We start from the raw sequence: 22733 nt of genomic DNA on the forward strand, positions 1-22733 counted from the left end.
TTTCCTTTTACAATTGAAATTTTATTCTTCATGATGATTTAACTCCAGTCCCCGTTAAAACATTATTAACATTTTGCTTTCAAATCACTTCATAACATCTTTCAAAATATAACTTACCAGTATGGATTCACTCTTCTAAAATAATTCTACTTTAATTAATCTTAGGAGATAATATAATCAATTAATCAATACTGTTTAGGGAATAAATTATTATATATATATATATATATATATATATATATATCTAGCGCGCGAGACTGTGTATCGGAAATTCTAAAGATAGGCTCATTTTAAAATTATTTTACGATATTGCCGTTGAATTTAATTTTATGGTTTAAGTGTAAAGAGGACGATATTTAATAAATAAAAGTAGCACAGGAAGCGTTAAAAAAACGCCCCTTTGGGCGTAATGTATAATCTGAAAGCATTCAAATTTTTATTTTTATTTATTTTTCTCAGAAGTCTAATAATGAAAGTAAATATTAATCACTTAGGATATGAATAGTGCTTAACATATGGGAGATATGGGATTATCTTCAAACATGTTAACTTATGCATATCTTCGGCGACATTTTTTTTCCACGACACATATACCACTTATGATCCAAACACTAGATCTATGATTTTTTTTTATCCGACTCCCATTCTTGTGTGTTGCCATCTGTTGTGGAATGTGCTTGGGCCTAAACGGCGCATTAGCTATCAGGCCATTAAGCCCAACTGCGGGTGTAATACAGTCAAAAGGCAAAAAAAGGGCTGCCATTCCCCCCCAACCCCTATTCAGAATATACCCACCCACCCCCAACCCTCATATTTGGCTTTTTCAGACATTACCACTGTCATTCCACCGATGAATCCTCTCAAAGGGACCCTACCAGAAATCGCAGTTTGTGCGTAGCGATTTCGATTCTAAATCATAGTATTTATGATATCGATATTGCTCGAATGCAAGGCATAACTCGTCATCCTGTTACACTGCATTTTATTTGTAGGTTGCGAACTTGAAGACATATTTTTTTTTTCTGTTAAGACAAGTTTTTATAGCACTTATTTTCATAGCAGATTTTTTTTTTTTAAATTTTTTTTTTTTATTTTTAATTTTTTATTTTTTTTATTCATAGTATTAGACTAAGGGAAAATAAAATCTGAAAGCTTTCAGATTTTATATTGCGCCCAAAGGGGCGTTTTTTTAACGTTTTGGATGTTACCTTGTAAGGTATTTCTCCCACTTGCTAGCGTGCCTTCGTGGTGTAACGGTAGCACGCTGGGCCCGTATTCCAGAGGTCCGTCGTTCGATTCCCGGCGAAGGCGGTTGAATATTTTTCATCTTTCCTGCTTCGAGTTAACCTAATGACTCTACAACCTTCATTTATTAAATATTATGTTCTTCGCACTTAAACCATAAAATTCAATTCAACAGCAATATCACAAAATATTTAAAAGAGCTTATCTTTAGAATTTCCGATACACAGTTCCGCGAGCCGGAGATAAAAATGTTTGTTTCTGTACAACGTTGCCATGGCTCGTTTTGAAATCCTTGAATTTGTTAATCAAAAATTCTTTAAAGCGTTACAAAATATGAAATGAAATCGATAATAAAACAAATTCCTGATTCCAAATTCTGGTTCCCAGATGCCCATATTCGCTACAGGATTACGTTATTCAAAATTGGATGGCTCTAGGTACCGCTGTTTTATCACAATGCGAGAACCATACATATATTTATGCAGATGCTTCATTATTTAATGTCTTTAATATTCGGTGGCAACAGTCTGAAAGTGAATGAACTCAGAAAGTGAATATCAATGCAAAATCCCAAAACGAAATTAACAGCCCTTCTGAACTAACCACCCTCGGGGTAATAATGAACTTGACTTTGTGATGACGTCAAAGCTCATGTAAACATCATGTGACATCACAAAACTCACATGGGCTCTGACACTGCCTGCTTTTTTTTTTTTTTTTTTTTTTTTTTTCTTTTTTTGATTTTTCAATTCTTCTCTTGCTATTTTCGCTCAAAATTTCTAGCAATACTACCTACAACTAGATCTATTTAGCTTTGTTGGCTATAATTGCTATGGATATATAGCTAACTTATAATAGCTAAGTTATAATAGTTAAGTTAGAAGCAATAAGTTATCTATAGCTAAGTTAGAAGCTAAGTAATATAGCTAAGTTATAATAGCTAAGTTATATAGCTAAGTTATAATAGCTAAGTTAGAAGCAATAAGTTATATATAGCTAAGTTAGAAGTTAAGTAATATAGCTAAGTTATAATAGCTAAGTTATATAGATAAGTTATAATAGCTAAGTTAGAAGCAATAAGTTATATATAGCTATGTTAGAAGCTAAGTAATATAGCTAAGTTATAATAGTTAAGTTAGAAGCAATAAGTTATATACAGCTATGTTAGAAGCTAAGTAATATAGCTAAGTTATAATAGCTAAGTTATATAGCTAAGTTATAATAGGCTAAGTTATATAGCTAAGTTATAATAGCTAAGTTAGAAGCAATAAGTTATATATAGCTAAGTCAGAAGCTAAGTAATATAGCTAAGTTATAATAGCTAAGTTATATAGCTAAGTTATAATACCTATGTTAGAAGCAATAAGTTATATATAGCTAAGTTATAATAGTTAAGGTAGAAGCAATAAGTTATATATAGTTAAGTTATAATAACTAAGTTAGAAGCAATAAGTTATATATAGCTAAGTTAGAAGCTAAGTAATATAGCTAACTTATAATAGCTAAGTTATAATAGCTAAGTTAGAAGCAATAAGTTATATATAGCTAAGTTAGAAGCTAAGTAATATAGCTAAGTTATAATAGCTAAGTTATATAGCTAAGTTATAATAGCTAAGTTATATAGCTAAGTTATAATAGTTAAGTTAGAAGCAATAAGTTATCTATAGCTAAGTTAGAAGTTAAGTTATAATAGCTAAGTTATAAAGCTAAGTTATATAGCTAAGTTATAATAGCTAAGTTAGAAGCAATAAGTTATATATAGCTAAGTTAAGTCTAAGAAGTCTGAGTCAAAGCTTGTAGGTGAGCTTTATTTTGTAAATTTCCTGTTTTAATATTTAAATTTTACTTTTATTTTCCTCAAGCTGGGGAGACTCTTTCGGTTTGTTAAAAATAATAATAAAAAGACTAACTAATAAAATAATAACTAATAAAATTAACTAAGTAATAAAAGGATTCATTAGCTCAAAAGGGATGTTAGTACTGAATGGGATTTTATTCTCGAAACGCCATTTTGCGTCAAAACACTTAAATAGGTTGCCACCAAACATTAGAGCCCTGTGTTATAGTTAAAGAAATTAAATAATGAAGAATTTGCATGAATGTATGTATGGCTCTCGCATTGTGATAAAACAATGGCACATGAATGGCATATAATTTTAAATAACGTGGTGTCTCCACCGAAACATGGGCAACTTGAAGCCCGAATTTTTGAATTTAAAATCTATTTTAGTAACTGCTTAATATTTTGTAAAGCTTTAATGAATTTTCGATTAAAAAAGTCAAAGATTTCAAAGCGAAAAGTGGCAACACTATACGGAATAAAACATTTGTATCTCCAGCGTGCGAGACTGTTTATCTGAAATTCTAAACATATGCAGCTTTTAAATATTTTGTGATTTTGCTGTTGAATGGAAATTCATGTCGCGTAAATGCCAAGAACGTGAAATTTAATAAATAAAACACACAAAACGTTAATAATAATAAAAAAAAAATTGTAAATACATGTTAGTAACAAAACTGAACGTTAATATGATGAACTGAGAAAAGACTGGGAAAAAAATAGAAAAATGTATGCCAAGTGATAAGTGACGGCGGACGTGGGCACTGTCCCCTTACCTTAATGGTTACCAACAATCAACGCTGCATCGTGAATTCTAAACGTATACTGCTATGCTGCTTTTAAATTTTTTGTAATTTTGCTGTTGAACTTTATATGGCATAACTGCGAAGGAAATGATGCTTAATAATAAAGCTAAAAAGACATAAAAAAAATGTTAGTTCGAGGAGTGAATGTAAAAGGAAACTGGTAGACTGCAAGCTCAGCGAGAGAGTAAAAAACCTTAACAAATTCTTCTGGGCGACCGTTAAAATCTGAAACCTTTCAGATTCCCCCCCCCCCAATCTCCAGAAGGATTTTTTTTTTTTTTTTTCTAAAAATATTCTTTCGGTGGATATGAGATTGTGAGATTGTAAAAAGACTGGACACGACAGGACTGGAAAAACCTTCAAGCATCATATAGCTATGTTATATGCTCACATGAGGAAGCTCTGTAGCAAAGCATTTAGAACAAAATATCTCTGTGTACCAGTTTTAATTACGTAATTTGCCTTGTTAAGCTCTAATTTCGATAAACAAAAACAAATTAATAAAGATTTTGTTTGCGAACTAAACCATTATAATGGGTTTTGCTATAGATGTTTACAATGGGCTTAATCTTCCCATTTTTTGCCTGTATAACCGGAAATGTATGAAACACTGGCTTTCTATAGAATACCTAGACATTTTATAGGATACCTGGCTTTTTAAAACGAAGTGCCGAACTTCTTTTTGTAGCGACGCATTTTTTTTCCCTTTTTACTTTCTTGTACGAAGTAAAAAGGAAGTATAGTAATCGCGAAAAGTTTCAGGCAGCATATTTCAACGAAAATATCCATTTTGGCCGCTATCGAATGCAATTTAACGATGTTTTTGCGTGACATCTGGACGTAAAGACAGAATAAAGACTCTTTTCCTCCAAAAAAATTATAAAAATGCTTTAAAATGAATTCTGAAGAAGATTTTTCGTTACGTCTGTACGAACGTATGTACGTACGTATCTCGCATAACTCAAAAACGAGTAGCCTTAGAGAGTTGAAATTTTGTATATATGACTGCTATAAAATGTAGATGTGCACCTCGTATTTTGGTTGCAAACGGACGCACCAAACATATATAAATATATTTATATATATATCCAATCTCTTACCCAGCTCAGTGATCTCAGTTTCTTGACTCTTATATGTTTTTAAATTGTACATTTTTTGCTTGAAAATGATTGAATTATGTTGTTCTTATCTTCCGGCTAAGGTTTTCATGCGTTTAGTAAATCTGCAAGCAATATTTGTACAATTATCAACAATTTAAAAGCTGTTTAAGAGCGGTTAAGCCTAATTTTTAAATAAAATGGCGGACATATTTATTTACATTTGAAACAGCAGAATAGTAGATTTGTTACCAATCTAGAGAGACTAAGTTCGCAACAGCAAAGATAACGCCTTCATTTATTATTGCGAATTAAGTCATGCTTAATCTTTTCTGGAATGTTTTCGAGGAAATAAGTGCTTAAGATTTACTTCGTAATTTTTAATGCAGATATTTTGAGTTTTTATGTATTTTTGCCTTGTCGCGAAGTGAAAACTGAATTAATTGAATGAGAAATACTCAATCGTCTGTGAAAAACGGTTTCTTTTTTGTTTTGTTTGCTTAATTTCTTTTATACATCGTTCTAGATATATTAGAGTATTTGATTCGAATATGTGGCAACGAGTAGATAATTCTTCAAATGATATAAATTTTGTGCATTCTGAGTTATAATATGAACAAAATATTAAGTGAAACTAGCGCCAGAGTGTCGCTACGGTAAACAAATATAGTGAATTTTAAAGAGTGCATTTATTCTATTGTGGCTTATGCGCTATCGACGAAGTATATTTAATTAAATCCAATAAGTTTAAATAAAATGCAAGAAAAAATGCTTATAATTTAATACAGAGGCTGTTCGCACATTTTTTAGACGATTTTAGTAAGCGGTAATAAAAAATCGTTTGCTGCAAAAGAAGTCATTGCAATTGTACTATGTTTTTAAAGACAAAATGATCGTCTGTGGCTTCAAAGTTTTGTTTTTATTCAAAATGGCAAATTTAACAAAGCAGTGGTTCGAAGGCTACATTGACGCTCTTTCCGAAGAGAAATATGCATACTCCGTTATCCAAAAACGCTGTGAGAGTCATGGTTTTGTGATATCTAAAGCGTCGATGGGTAATATCATCAACAAGAAAGGAAACAAATGTCAAATTGGAGCCTCGAGTGGGACAAAAATTCCAAACAAGTACCCAAGGAAAAAACGGACATCTTCAACTATTGCAAAGATACGTTGTTTAATGTTAAAAAAAAAAAATCCCCCTAGTCAAAGGACAGTTGCAAAATCATTAAAATGCTCGGTGTCCGCTGTAAACAAAATGATAAACGTTGATTTAAATCTTAAGAAATCGAAAACACGCAATGTGCATCGTCTTCTTCCAAATCATATCGCTCAACTCAGGACACGCTGCAGAATTCTATATGAGAAACACTTATCCAAAGAAAAATGATATGAAGCATGAGTGTATTTAAATGATTGTAACAAAAAAAGAGCCATTTATTATCACAAAAGAGGAGAAAAAAATTTAAGTACATGGTTGAAAGAATCGAAAGAAAGTTTTTCTGAGGGATTCATGATTGTTGCTGGTTTTTCTTATAATGGCAAGATAAAAAGAAAGAGAGTGCAAAAAAATGTCAAGATTAACTCCAAATACTATCAGGAACATATTTTATTGGCAATTGTTTTGAATGAAATACCACCGCTTTACCCACAGTGCCATCCATCTGTGAGATTCCATCAGGACAAAGTTAACAGTCACACATCAAAATCTACTGTAAATTTCCTAAAAGAAATGGAACAAAAAACTGGTATCAAGGCCATAACCCTTCACTGATATCCCTACTCAATCTCCCGATGTGTCACCTACAGATTTTTGTGATTTCGGACTTTTAAAAACTGCATTATCCAAACGTTGTCCCAAAACCCTAACAAGACTCTGGAAAGTTCGGGAGGAATGGGATAGAATACCTCTTCTGCCACTTCAAAAGGCATTATTATCCTGGAAATTGCGGTGTCGAAAGATAGTTCAGAATAAGGGATGTCAAATAGAACATTTAAAACACAAGAATTTTATGTAATTTAGTTTTGTGAATACAATATACCTTGTCTAAAAAATGTGTGAACAACCTCTGTGTTCCGTACAAGGAAGTCATGTGGTGTACACATCAGATTTTTTTATTAAAGAAAACCATGTATGAAATGCATGGAGTTATGGAATGAGTGTATTAAATGGATAGATTATGTATGAATGCATTAAATGCATGGATATTCCAAACGAATCGAATATGTATTTCAAACTTTGACGGTTTTAATTCTATAGAATGTCAATGAAATGTTTATCCTTTCATACACTGCCCGCCAGTTTTCGGCATTCTATGAAATGCCTAAGTATTCTGTAGAATACCGGCTTTCATGCATTGCTGGTAACATCTTTATTACGTTACCTAACAGAACATTTACCTGATTTTTCTAATGTCTCCCAGCAAGAACTGCCGTTCGATATCATTAACACGGCACGGCATACTGCCATTTCTCGGAGATGTTGCATTTGACATTATAGGAAGACTTAATTATTTCTTGGTAATTAAATCTTTATGTCATCCCTTTAAAATGTCGGTAACTGGATTGGTAGGATTAGACTAGTAATTAGTACTAAATTAAGATTTGTATTGGATTAGTACGATTTAAAGGAGTAATTATTCGATTAAAGTTTCCAGCTTCTTTGTTTAAAATAACGGCATATAAGTGTTCATAACAAAAGCCCCCTTTAAACGCTTTAAAGCTTACAGTCCCTTTAAAAAAGAAGTAATTTTTTTTCTCAAAACCTTTTTAATATGGTTTATTTTCTGGAAAATCATCTTTGAACAATAAAATGTAAATGAAATCTGAACTCGGCAGTGAAAATCAATTAGAAAACATTGTTAATTGTCCCGTCATCATAAAACTCCATTGTTAATGCATTATGAATACGACCCCTTTCAAACAATCGTGCACTTTCTCTCGTAGAAAAGACATAAAATGAAAAAAATAAAATAAAAAACTTAATTTGAAGTAGAAGTTTTTTTTTTTTTTTTCATTTATTCTGTTCTTTTGTAACCGTCATTAAATAGATACTTAAGGCTCCCGATTGGAAGTCAGAAGTCCATTTTTCAAAAATATTTATATTCCACGAAAGCTGTTACAGTCACATTAGTTTTTAAATGCTTCATTTAAATAATCAAAGGTCCTTCGCTTTTCCCAGTCTCCACTTTTACGTGTTTATTTATTTTATTAGATACGCGTATTTTCAATGAGACTTCCGCAAATGGCACGATTCGAAGAACAATGAAATAAGTCAATAAAGATGGGCTGTTGAGTTTTTAATAAGCAGTGGGTGCAATCTTTAGTAATTGTTTCACATGTGTTCATTGTTACACATGCCTTTGAATAAATATTTCGTATTTCATTTCACATTTCATGTATTGATTAATATTCACATTTCATGTATTGATTATTTGATACATTGCGCAGTACATGTTTCATACAGGTTTGGTGTATTACATTTCGAATCTCAGTTGATTTTTTGCTTTCTTGTGCGAAGTAAATAAAGTATTCTAATCATGAAATATTTTGGGTATCATATTTTAACGAAAATATCATTTTAACCGAATGCAATTTAACAATGTTTATGCGTGACATCTGTACGTAAGAGCAGAATTAAGGTCTCTTCCCCCCCCAATGAATTATAAAACTGATTTAAAATGGATTCAAAAGAGATTTTTTTCGTGACGTCTGTACATACGTACATACAGTGTCTCACAAAAGTGATGGGACACTTGTGCTTTACAAAAGGAAACTGTAATAAAATAAATTTAAAAACATGTAAAAATTTTTTGTGGGTGTGTTTCATACTTAGATTTAGTAACAATTATTACATAACATACATTTTCTCAAAATATTAAAATATTAATTTAATAAAAATACAATTGTTTAGAACGGAGCAAAAAATGGCTCACATAAGTGATGGCACACCATTAGATACTACTACGTACTACAATAAAAATATTTTTTGGGGTTTTTATTTTTACTCAAAAGCAATTGGAAATAATTTATAAAATCGTCTGCAGTATTTCTCTCCAGTTTGTTTTGGAATATTTGTGTTTTTTAGCTCTGTGCGGCCATGAATGCTAAACGGAAAGAAACTTTGCCTGAAATTCGAAAATTAGTTATTAATTCGCATATTGAACGTGGAAAATCTATTAGAGAAACTGCTGAAACAGTTAACTTGAGTTCATTCAACAGTCTTCAATATCATTAAACGATATAAAAAGCATCATGTGATTCAGGATAAAAGAAGACCTGGCCGACCATCAAAGCTATCCAATGGAATAAAGCGAATTATCGTTCGAAATATTAAAAAAAATTGAAGAATGAGTGCTCCTAAAGTTGTTGCTGATTTACAAGCATTATATGGAGTAATTGTTAATCCTGAGACTATTAGAAGAGTAATTCGATCTGCTGGATATCACGGTAGAGCAGCCAGGAAAAAATTCTTCGTAAGTGGAAAGAATAGAAAACTCAGACTGGCTTTCGCAAAATCCAACATAAATAAGAATTCTGATTACTGGAATGAAGTTATATTTGCTGATGAGAGTAAATTTAATATATTTGGTTCTGTCGGTAGAATCTTGGTGTGCAGAAAACCCAGGGAAGAATTTCGCAAACAGAACTTGGTGCCAACAGTAAAACATGGTGGAGGAGGAATTATGGTATGGGGGTGTATGTCGTCCGCTGGAGTTCATAATCTTGTTTTTATTGACAGTATAATAGATCAGTACAAGTATATTGACATTCTAAATCAAAATTTGAAATCTTCAGCACAAAAATTGAACCTTCATAACGATTTTAAGTTCTGCCTAGACAATGACCCCAAGCACACTGCTTTGAACGTTAGACTCTGGCTGCTGTATAACTATCCTGAAATAATAAAAACACCACCTCAATCTCCAGACTTAAATCCCATAGAGAATATTTGGCAAGAATTGGAATCAAGAATTCGCAAACACGCCATTTCTTCAAAACAACAATTAAAATCGGTGCTTCAAGAAGAATGGAGTAAAATCACTCGAGAAATCACAAAAAAATTAGTCGAATGCATCCCAAGAAGATTAAATCATGTTTTAAAAGTAAAAGGAAATCCAACAAAATATTAAAACTTTTTAAAAAGTAAAATTTTTTGATAAATATTTGATGGAAAAGTAAGTGTCCCATCACTTATGTGAGCCATTTTTTGCTCCGTCCTAAACAATTGCATTTTTATTAAATTAATATTTTAATATTTTGAGAAAATGTATGTTATGTAATAATTGTTGCTAAATTTAAGTATGAAACACACCCACAAAAAATTTTTACATGTTATTTTAATTTATTTTACTACAGTTTTCTTTTGTAAAGCACAAGCGTCCCATCACTTTTGTGAGACACTGTATGTATCTCGCATAGCTCAAAAACGAGTAGTCTCAGAACGTTTAAATTTTGTATATAGGACTGCTATAATATGTAGTTCTGCACAGTCCTGCATATATAAAGAAACATAATTGATTTTTTGCTTTCTTGGTATATATATATATGTGTGGGATGAGGTTAGGATTAAAATAGAGGAAGGCAGTGGCATTTTAAAGGTATTTAATGATGAAAGAATTAGATGATTATGATATGATGATTATTATGATATGATTATGATATGATGATTATTATGATTATGATATGATATGATGATATGATGATAGAATAGATGATTATGATATGTACAGAGTAAAAGGGAGTACGATAAAAAGTTCTATTCATCATGAAACGGAATCACATCATCAAGCAACATCTTCGCGCGGCATAGTTCAACTCCATCCATTGCCATGTCATCACCTCATCGGAATGGAAGTCTGTCCATTTCTTCACGCAGCTTGAAGACGTATCTTGCTGCTGTAGCTGTTGCCAGATTTAGGAAAAGGCGGTTGAGTTGTAGGAGCGAATGTCCACACACACACACACACACACACACACACACATATATATATATATATACACACACCCAGTATGTTACTCGGTTCAGTGAGCTCAGTGTTTTTTTATTCTTATGTGTTCATAAATTGTGCGTTTTTTGCTTTAAAGTGTTTCAGTTACCTTGCTCTTATGTTCTGGTTAAGGTTTCTATGCCTTTAGCTAATTTACATGTAATAGTTGTAGAATTGACATTTGAAACGCTTAGTATAATAGTGAATTAAGTCAATTGGTGCACGAACTTCAGAGTCTTTTTGCCCAGTATGACCGAAAATTAACTTTCAATTTTGTGCACCACACATAATTTAGAACACTTTGCATGCATGCTGTTTCATAAGTGCCATTGCGAATTATGCGCATTTCGACGTGCGTGCTAGCATGATTTTAGCACGACGGTTTTTCTAGCTAGTGTTCAGAAGGGTGTAAATGCTTATTTTAGTTTTCTGTCGTCTGTAACAGTACTAAAACAAGGATTCTTTAAACGTTGAAGCTTTCCTCTTCCTTGAGATTATGCAGATTCTGTTAAAAACATACAATTACACGAGATCAAAAATTTTAATTTTTGTAATAAAATCAAGGAAATATTTATATAAACGTGTATATCTCCTGCTTTTAACATTCATTTAATGTAGATATACATGTTTTATAAAATTAATGAATACTGATTACATAAAATACACACACACACACACACACACACACAAAAAAGGAAACATAAAATCAGAAAGCTTTCAGATTTTATATTACGCCCAAAGAGGAGTTTTTTCATTTACATACACATAGACATTTCGAGAGCATTTGGGTTAAAAATATTTAAACACTGCATAGCATTAGAATTTCCGATACACAATCTCGCGCACTGGAGATAAAAATCATTTTTATCTCTTTAATAAAGAGATAAAAATGATTTTATCTCTTTAATAAAGAGATAAAAATGTCTTTTGATAATATAATATTATAATTATAATATTTTAACGAAATATTTATTTTTTCATTTGCTACAGTGACTAGTTTATTTTATGTGAAAAGGGGCATACAATACAAATACAACTCGTATGCATTTAATGGAATGTTCTCGATGTTCCATATGACTAAACAACTATAAAAATTTCCCTTACTTATCCATGAAAAGTTTTACTTCCCGTAGGCAATTAACCCTAATTACGTAATCAAATAGAATATTGTTAAAAAGAAGAAATCTCTGTTACTTAGCTTCCATACCTGAGATTAAATAATAAATTATATCCTTTGGCGTTACTACCACTTGCTAAAATAATTTTAAATATAAGAAGGATTTAAAGATAAATCTTCTTTACAGTAATATATTTTTGTTAACGGCAAAGTGTGTGTGTGTGTGTGATTATGGTAAAGCCTCGAAGGCTATCTGCCTAAGGGTAGAGATGCCTTCGTGGAGGACTTTCACTGGCTCGTATACACGTTACACATGGAGAAAACCACGAAAACGCCCATGCAGCCAGCCCGTTCTCGGGATTCGAACCTCAGACCGAACTACCAGTTTTCAGCGACTTTACCGCTTGGCCGCTGGTGGGCCAAAGGCAAAGTTTGAAATCTGGTATGCTATAAAATGTCTAAGCATTGTATATAATGCCTAAAACTAGCCGGAAATGTATGAAACGATTCATAGTCCACACATTTCCCAGACATTCTACAGAATGCAAAATGACAAACCGGCAAAGTATAAAATACATTTCCGATTCGTTTCGAAGAACTGAAACTACTTACCAGAAGTTAATAAATACAAAAAATCCAAAATAACCAGTAAGAAGGAACCACTGGACTACTGACCAATGAATCGCTAGAAAACAAAAGTACATTAATTTATTATGTTTAAAGAAAGCGTCAGTACTATACAGTATTACGTCACGGACGCCGAGTTACTTCCCGTACTTCACGAAAACTCATTAGAGTAGTGGACGCGGACGACGTGAGAAAATGTTGAAAGAACTTTCAACGAAATACAAAATGTTACACGATATTGAACTGTACAACCACCTTTCTGAGCCCTATCAGAAAAAATAAAAACGTATTAAAAAAGGGCATTGTTGTGAAAATTATGACTGTTTCTCAATTTAATTTCCGTTGCCAGGTGTATCTTACCGATCCTCAGTCTCAGAAAAAATAAAATAAATAAATAAATAAATAAAAATCTGAAAGGTTTCAGATTTTAAATTACGTCCAAAACGCCTTTTTTTTTTTTTTTTTAACGTTTTGTGTGTTACCTTTATTTATCAAATATCATGTTCTTTGCACTTAAGGAGACTCATACACCTTAAACCCCTCATGATCTTCGAATATGTGACTGTTGCAAGAATTGGGATATTTTACTTATTTTAAAAGCAATTACTTCCAACATTTTACAGCTCACTACATAATATAGCTGCTTTGGAAACTAGTAACCAGAAAGTTTGTGTTGCTACATATGTTTTTGTAATTTCATCCTCTTTGTGACAAAATATTTCGCCATGTTTCCACCTAGCGCGCATGATATTTTAAAAATGGCTAATGGTACATACTTGAAATTGAATGGAATTCTTTAGATGGGCACCATTTTCTAACTGAACCAACAATCTGATGAATATTTTCATATTGAAAAATTTTATGGACAAAACATTAACAATTTTTTTAATAAAATACATTTTATAAACTGAACTCAAAATAAAATAAAAATTTAACATGAAATTTTTAGAATTTTAGGTTCACAGTAGTTTCCAAATGTTATAAAAGCTATATATTAAATATGGAATTAAATTATGAAACAGAATATTTTAAACTGTGCGCGAAAGTTGGAAACATGACGAAAAATCACAAAGCGGATTAAATTATAAAAATATTTTGGCAACACAAACTTTCTGATGACTATTTCAGAAAGCAGCTATATTATATAGTCAGCTGTAAAATGTTGGTAGTAATTGTTTTTAAAATAAATAAGTTATCCCGATTCTTGCAACAGTCACCTATTCGAACATCTTATGGGTTTTAAGGTGTATGAGTCCCCTTAAACTATAAAATTCAGTTCAACAACAGTATCGCTAATTAATTTTAAAATGAGCATATCTTTAGAATTTCCTGATACGCAATTACGGAAAAGGTCCCCCCTCCCGTAGAGTGTTACCATGGCTCGCATTTAAATCGTTGAGTCTGTTACTCAAAAATTCGTTAAAGTTTTACAAAATACGAAATCGATAATAATACAAATTCCAAATTTAAAATTTGAGCTTCCACATGCCCATTTTCACAACAGGATTACGTCATTCAAAATTGGATGGCTCTAGGTACCGTTGTTTTATCACAATGCGAGAAATATACATACATTGATGCAGATTTTTCATTATTTAATTTCTTCAAATATAATGCAGGACTCTAACATCGAGTGGCAACAGTTTGAAAAGTGAAACGGACATCTATAGTGAACCAACGCGAAATCGCAAAACGAAAACAATAATTTTGAGGAATGAACGTCTTTTAAAAAATAGTCTTATCATAACCTTTTTTTTTCATACTTTGTCTAAAGAACATTTATAGAATGCCTTGGCATTACATACAATGCCTAGGGAAAGTGTGTAATACTGCTCCTATTTTATACTTTGCCTAAATACGTCCGGCATTATATACAATGCCTAGGCATTCTATATATATAATGCCGGCGTTCCATTCTCTGCGGGTAACATATTCAATAGATCTAAATGCAAATTGTTAATTTTTTTCAAGTTTGTACGAATTGTCTTAAACCACTTTTACAAATAATTGCAGCATTCAAAAAACTGAATGGAGATTATCAGCAAATCTTTCTCTCTTATATGGAGCTGCGCAAATTGAAAAAAAAAAAATCCCGAAACAATTATCATTTCGAATAAAAAACGATCCGAAGCTTGAAGAAAATCACGTACGCTACAATATAAATGCAATGTTCGTTTCAAAACATCTGTTCCATTTTACTTTCCAGTTCTCTCATTTTTGGCTTAATTGCCGGAATTATTACGTTTTTTTTTTTTTTTTTTTTTTTTTTGGGGGGGGGGGCTTCTTTTGAGGTATTTTTTACTTTATTTATTTTTTTTTTTTTTTTCGTTTTCATTCCGACAGAAACGACATCGAAAGTTGAAGAGGGGGGGGGAGGGACCGTTCACGTTTCGCTAGATAATTAGTGTAGATTCTTTTTTAGTCGTTTCCATAACTCGTTTTACACATTTCTATGATTAAATGAGTTAATTAATTGAGAAAATTCCGAAGTAATTTTTATTGTTCTTCGTAAAGCCATTTTTGAAATAAAAAAGTAACGGTGATAAAATTGCTGCGGAAATTATTTTTTATGCTCACTCAAAAGCAGATGTATTCTATATATTTTCATTCAATTATACGTTTTTCATGGAATAATTAACACGCGTGTAGACACTATTTATTAATTATGCATTTAGCCAATAACAGCGATGAAACACACGTTTATTTCTTTTTATATTTTTTGTTAATGTTATAAACTTAATGCAGTCGCTTGAGCATTGTACAGTAACGTTTTATCGTAGTTTATTCAAAACTATTAAAAACGTTTAATTAAAAGTGAACTTTTATTTATTTTTTAGTGTTGATGTTATAAACTTGATGTTATAAACTTTCAAAGATTTTCATAGACATAAATTTATTTAAAATCCATCTGATATGTATGGTAACTTCGGAATTTCCAAAGAAATTCTAAAACTTCTCTTTTCAATTTTAAAATTATTTTTACAAACGAGTATCTAGTTTTGTATCTGTTCAGAATACTTTAGATAACCCCATAAGAAATCTAATTTTTTTCCATCATACAGTCATTAATAATTAAAAATTTAATACCCTAAAATTTACATGACATTTTAAAGTGTAATCTGCATTCATTGGTTGCCTGTCGAAAGCCTTACTTCACAGGTAAGTCAAGTTTTATTTAATTCGCATCTCAAAATTTGAGACCATGATCGAAAGAGTTGGTAGCATTGATGTTTGATTTTCTCAAAGTAGTATCTCTACATATAATAAAAGAAAGAGTCTGTCTGTGTGTGTGTGTGTGTCTTTCGTTCGCGCTGCGCGTAAGCTAATAGACCCACGGCTACGAAATTTGGTACATAGGTGCATCTAGACAAGAGCCAGTGCACCTCGAAGCGGTTTTTTCGAAATTCGAATTAGAAATTTTTTTATTTTATGTTTTGTGACGAAATCGCGTCATTTTGAGACATAATGGGCTATAGGAAAGCGAGATTTTACTCTACACACTCCATTTTCACATAGTCATGAAACCGTAGGCACTTAGCTATTTTACGAACTTAAAATAAATTTTGCGTTTCAATAAATCGAGTAAATACGAATTTATTTAACAAAGGGAGCTTAACATCTTTTCAACGTGATTTTTTCTAAAATAGTTTATTTTTAAAAATGTACACTTTATTTTTCTTTGATTTTTGGACACATTAAACTTTCATCCTTCCGACTGCTTTTGCAAAAAGAATTTTAGAAAAATGATAATATTTTGTATTTTTAAAGAATTTTTTAAATGAAGCTTCCGAGTACACTTCTCACATCTCACATCTTTAAAAATGTGATTTTGGCAACAATTTTCCTGTCTTATTGTTGTTGATAGATTTGTGATGAAATCGCATCATTTTGAATAGTTTCATTCTTTTAGAAATATGGGTTTGGCAACAATTTTTCGTCGTATTTCTTATGTCACTGTTTTTAAGAGAATTTCCGCTCGGAATTTTATGATTTTTGAGTTGCTTTCATGTTATTTTTTGCTTATTTCACTGTTTGTAAGATATTGAAAAGTTTTGCATGATCTTTTTTTTCTTCAACGGAAAGTTGGTTAATTTTTTTATTAGGATAATTAATATTTGTATTAGGGGATATAGCTTATTTCATTGTAATTTTTTTCTCTTGAAAATATAAGATAAAATATCATTAATTATACTTTGCTTTTTCGGAATTTTTTGTTTTTTGTATTCTTTTATGTTATTTTATTGCTCATTTCACTGTCTTTAAAATATTGAAAACTTTTGAGTGATTTTTTTAAGAAACAAAGTTCTTAACCTCCTTTATACCATTTGAGTTCTTAAGATTTTGCAAAGGGAAGTTGGTTAATTTATTTATTAGGATAATTAATATTTGTATTAAGAGATATTGCTTATTTCATTGTAATTTTATTATACGTAATAACTTTTTTTTATGTAGTTGTTCTGCAGAGTAAAATTCTACGCAATTTTTAAATTTAACGTTTGGTGTTTGTTCCCTTCAGCTATTTTTCCGGTACATTTAAAAGCCAGACGGAGGCTGGCAGCGAAGCTGCTAGTGTTATTATAAAATACCCTAAAATATTTACCCATATTCAAATCTTTTTTAGAATCTAAAGTCATTTTGGATATACTGATGAGGGGAAAAAAAGGAAATTTAAAAATTAACCAAAATTCAAAGTTAAATTGATTTTGGTTTTAAAATGAATAAAAATCTTCAAAACTAAGCATTATTTGTTCACGTAAAATTATTAGCCCAATGTCGTTAGCCCAGAACGACTATTTATTTCGTTTTGGCATTTTGCGTCGATTCACTTTTTGCGTTGATTCACTTTTCAAACTGTTGCCACCAACCATTACAGTGCAGTATTATATTTAAAGAAATTAAATAATGAAGAATCTACATAAATGCACGTATGTTTCTTGCATATGGCATTGTGGTAAAACGACAGTAACTAGAGCCATCCAATTTTGAATAATGTAACTCTCCATCGAATATCGGCATCTTGGAAAACCGAATTTTGGATTTTGCTTTATTATCTCTTTCTATTTTGTCACACATTAAAGTCTTTGTGATTAAGAAACTCAGCGATTTCATAGCGCAGAATGGCAACACTGTACGGAAAAAAAAAAAAAAACTTTTTATCTCCAGCGCGCCAGACTGTGTATCGGAAATTCTAAAGATAGGTTCATTTTAAAATTATTTTGAGATATTGCTGTTAATCTGAATTTTATAGTTTAAGTGCGAAAAAAGATGATATTTAATAAGTAAAGGTAACGCACAAAACGTTAAAAAACGCCTCTTTAATCGTAATATAAAATCTGAAAGCTTTTTTTTTTTTTTTTTTTTTTTTTTTTTTTTGTGTGTGTGTGTGTGTGTTTTTTTTACACCTTAATGTGTTTTTCTTCGAACGCGTCGGGAAAAAGGAACAGAGAATTGAAGCTCCAAAAAAGATTTTTTCGGGACAATTCCTGTTTTTTATAAAATTTTCCTCATCAAACAAGAGTTTCAATGGTCTGTTTCGGCGAAACGCGTAATGTTATTTGGCCTAGTTCGACATTCAATCATTTTTCCCTTGAAAAGCCTGGTTGAGGGTTCGAGTGGGTTAATTAACTATTTCCCGCTTTGTAATTATTGTATTTTTGTAATTTTGCAATTTATGTTTTCTTTATAATTTTTGCATTTTATGTTTTAATTATTTTTTAATTTTATTTTGTTTTAACTTGTTCCGTCGATCTATTTTTATGTGTATTAACTTTTCACATATCACAACGGTCAGATTAGTTTTTTCGTGCATTCACGTCTTCCAACATTGATTTTTAACAGTTTTATTTCGCGTGTAAGCAGTTTTTTTCCAGATTAATAATTTTTTTTTAAAAAAAATTTCTTCTTTGTTAATATTTTAGTAATACTGCCTTGAACTATTTCGTGGAGCTACAGCTCCTGGTAACTTTTTAGCAAGCTGGCTGCAATGTTTCTACCTATTATTTCATATATTTTTGAAGCATTCTGCGCAAAAATTTTTATGACCAAATAGGTCTTACGTCTCATTACTTGTTCGCTTTACAATTTCTGTTTCGATTATATATATATATATATATATGTTTTTGTCTGTATAGTGTTGCCATTGCTCGCTTTGAAATCGTCGAGTTTCTTAATCAAAAACTCATAAAAATGCTTTACAAAATGTAAAATAGGTAATAAAACAAATTTCAAATTCGGGCTTCCAGATGCTCATATTCGGATGGAAACGTACGTTATTCAAAATTGGATGGCTCTAGGTACCGTTGTTTTACTACAGTGCGAGAAATATGCATAAATCTATGCAGATTCTTCCTTATTCAATTTCTTTAAATATAATGCAGGACTCTAATATTGGGTGGCAACAATTAAAAAAGTGATTCGCCGTTTATGGTGAATCAAATCAAAATGCCAAAACGAAATTAATAGCCATTTTGAGTGTTAAAAGGGAGTACTAAAGAAGAAATTTTTTATTTACGCAAAAATATCCGACTTCATTTTTCAAGAATCAGTTCAAATGTACTACATGTAATCAGAATGGCTGTCTTTCTCGTATCTTTCAGGTCCTAATTCTAGCATCCCTGGAGTAACAGTTGCAGGCATCGGTTTCAACTCCGTCGGTATGAACGGTTTGGCGGGAATAACTCCTACGTCGGGGGTCACCTTTCCTCTTCCTGCCACCTTTCCATGGGCGGCCGCGGCTAGGGGCAAGCCTCGTCGCGGCATGATGAGGAGAGCGGTCTTCAGCGACGCTCAGCGGCAAGGCCTGGAGAAAAGGTTCCAAATCCAGAAATATATAAGCAAGCCGGACAGGAAAAAACTTGCCGAGAAACTGGGACTCAAGGATTCTCAGGTGAGTTCGGGAGTTTTTTTATTTATCGTGTTCTTCCCCGTATATACGCCACACCTTCATTTTTGTTTACCTCTTATTTAAAAAAAAAAAAATGATTTTCCAAAATAACCTGTCTACCATCTACAGTACTTCTGCTTCCTTGTACTAAATAAACGAAGTATTGTAATAGCAAAAAATTTCGGGTATAACATTTCAATGTAAATACCCAATTTCACCGTTCCCGAATCCATAGGACTTTTTTTTCTCCTATGATATCTGTAATGTACGGATAGAACAAAAGACTTTTTTTTTCCAAAAAAGATTTATCGTGACGTCTGTACGTAGTATCTGGCGTAACTGAAAACGATTAGCCATAGAATGCTGAAATTTGGTACGTGGAACTGCTATAACATCCAGTTGTGCACCTCTTCTTTATTGCAATTGGAAGTACAAAATGTATACATGTAAGATATAACAAAATGCATTTAAAAGTAATTGGCGACCTCAAAATTAACGATTCTAGATTTGGTGTTCTCCCCTAAATTCCTCTGTTCTCCCAAATTCGAGATCTTTCTACGTTATATAACAACCTCAAATTTGTAGAGACTTTAGGATTTTTTGGAAGCAGGCAAGATGAAAAATGAGCAAACGCCTTCGCCGGGAATCGAACCACAGACCTCTGAAATACCAGCCCAGCGTGCAGAACCACTAAACCACGAAGACACGCTAGGAAGGCGGGAGAAATACCTTAAATACTCCGTCTTTTAAAGGGCGACTGGGGTTTTTTAGGAGACCCAATCGCCAAATCCTGTGTGTGGAGAGTCTTCATCCACAACCCTTTTAGTTCGGGCGCCACTATTGAGACATTCGGATTTGTTTCGATGCAAGAGAGATTGAAAATTAGCAACGCCTTCGCCGGGAATCGAACCACGGACCTCTGAAATACCGGCTCAGTCTGCTGACCACTACACCACGAAGGCACGCTAGGAAAGCGGGAGAAATACCTTATAAATTAACCAATCATAGCTTGTCTCTACAATTACATCAGACTTAGTATAAATACCGCTCGCAAGTCTTTTCCTAACTCTGGCCACGCTATCAACGCTATACTACTCTGCCTGTCTTTCTCTTATTCTAATATAACGTCGTGTCTCCGTTAATTTGTGTGTATTACATAAGAAATCATTGTAATTCGTTATCTCTCTATATATAATGCCTGTGTGTTTGTATGTTCGAGCTTAACTTAATCACTACTCTAGCTGACTTCCTACAATTCTTCTCTGGGTCCTAAAAAAGGTCGACGTCCACTTTAAAAAAAAAAAAAAAAAAAAAAAAAAAAAAAAAAAAAAAAAATATCTACAATTAGAGATATTGATTAAAAACTCGGAGAAACGATAAATTTTAGCCTCATTTTTCAGGGTGGCAACAATCTCGCAAGCTGGAGATGAAAATCTGCTTTATTTTGAAAAGTGTTGCCACTGCTCGCTTTCAAATCCTAGAGTCTGTTTATAAAAAGTTTCTAAGTTTTGCAAAATATGAAATAAAAAAGCTCTACCAAGCATTAAGTATATTATTCTCGATTCTAAAAATATGTGCGAAGCCATTTAGACTGTTACCATTTTCGTACGACTTTAATCGGCCGAGATATTCATTAACAACTCTGAAAACTCTCATTTTCGCACTCATTTTTCCGAGGTGGCAACAGTCTCTCACGTTGGAGATAAAAATGCTTTATTTCGAAGAGTGTTGCCACTGCTCGCTTTCAAATCGTAGAGTTTATTAATCAAAAATTTGTAAGTTTTACAAAATCTATATATATGAAGAAGAATGTTTGTTCGCATCATCGATTTTTGATCCATCGCAATCCATTTTTTGCCACATTTAATGGACTAAAATTGAATATCAGTGAAATATTAGATGGAACTTCAGCTTTTACGACCATTTGATTAAAATGAAGAAAATCATTTAAAACTGCCTGCCATTGTTGCGATATAATGAGAGAGAATTAATTTATTCTTCTATCGAAATTTTGTATGTGGATTTGATATCGCATCAGACTGAAAAATGTACGAACTATGGATCGTAATTTTTGTATCGTTATTAGAGAAGGATTACAGCGGTATTGTTCTCTCGGATGTTAGATGCATTACTCTCAGTCTAACGTAACTGGCATCGGGTAGCATATTTCGCAAGTGCACATCTGTGTAGCCACCGAGGGAGTGGCTTCTAGGATCGACCAATGGGCATCCAGTAATATTTCTCTCATGTCACATGACTTTTCGCGTGCTTTAAAATTTAAGCAAGATGGTTGAAAATATTGTGCCACGCAATTTTCTGTACAAAATAATTAAAGCATTGTCGATTTCTTCTGGAAATTTCTATTGCGCAGTTAGATCAAATATAAGCAATTGTGAAGATTTCACTACCTGGTTGAAAGAATTTGAAATACAAACAAATGTTGGACACTTCGCAAAAATTTGCATGTGAAATATTATCTAATAAATGGTAAATAAGAAAGAAATATATGATAAACATCTGCGCCTAAATGCTATCTTTAGATAAACCTATGCATATGAGAAAAATATTTACACCAGTTATATACGTAAATAGACGTCAGCCCATTTTATTGCAATCTGTATGAAAAAGATGTTCTATAATAATAGACAATGCAGAATTTTATTCAAAGTGAATTTTAATAATTTGCATTTGTATACACTTAGTGTGTTAAATTTCATATTTAATAACTGTTCACTCTTCTCCAGAAATACTCATCAAATAGAATTAATTTATTTTATCATAACGAATATATTCAATTTATTCACATATAATTTTTAATGTTAAAAGCGAATATAATCAGGTTATACACAATATGTATTCTGAATCTTGCCTCTTCAAAATTAAAAGAATGCACGCATTGAAATAAGAAAACAATAGATTCGTTGTAGTGCTTCTTCCAGTCCTTCTCAGCTGAATTTAAAAAAATATATATACACTTGAATTCTCTTAATCCACAGGTGTTAGGAAATGCATAATATTCGAGGCTAATTGTAGCTTGAGTCGTTTTTTCGATGTAAAGAGCGATAATATACCATGAACATCAATCCAAATATTAATGCGTGATAAAAATCGTGAACGCGAAATGCCAGAAA

General features: G+C 32.0%; 1 protein-coding gene across 1 annotated transcript in view; it reads left to right on the forward strand.

Moving 5' to 3' along the window:
- Positions 1 to 22733, forward strand: part of LOC118203011 (homeobox protein DBX1-A-like) — a 237416-nt gene that overhangs the window by 175101 nt on the left and 39582 nt on the right. Inside the window, exon 4 of the mRNA XM_085812225.1 lies at positions 19316 to 19605. Within this exon, the coding sequence (XP_085668351.1) occupies positions 19316 to 19605 (290 nt within the window). The remainder of the gene's footprint in view (positions 1 to 19315; positions 19606 to 22733) is intronic.

This window comes from Stegodyphus dumicola, chromosome 2 (genome assembly GCF_044657685.1).
Source record: "Stegodyphus dumicola isolate Sdum_Otavi_A_Nest chromosome 2, ASM4465768v1".
NCBI lineage: Eukaryota > Metazoa > Arthropoda > Arachnida > Araneae > Eresidae > Stegodyphus > Stegodyphus dumicola.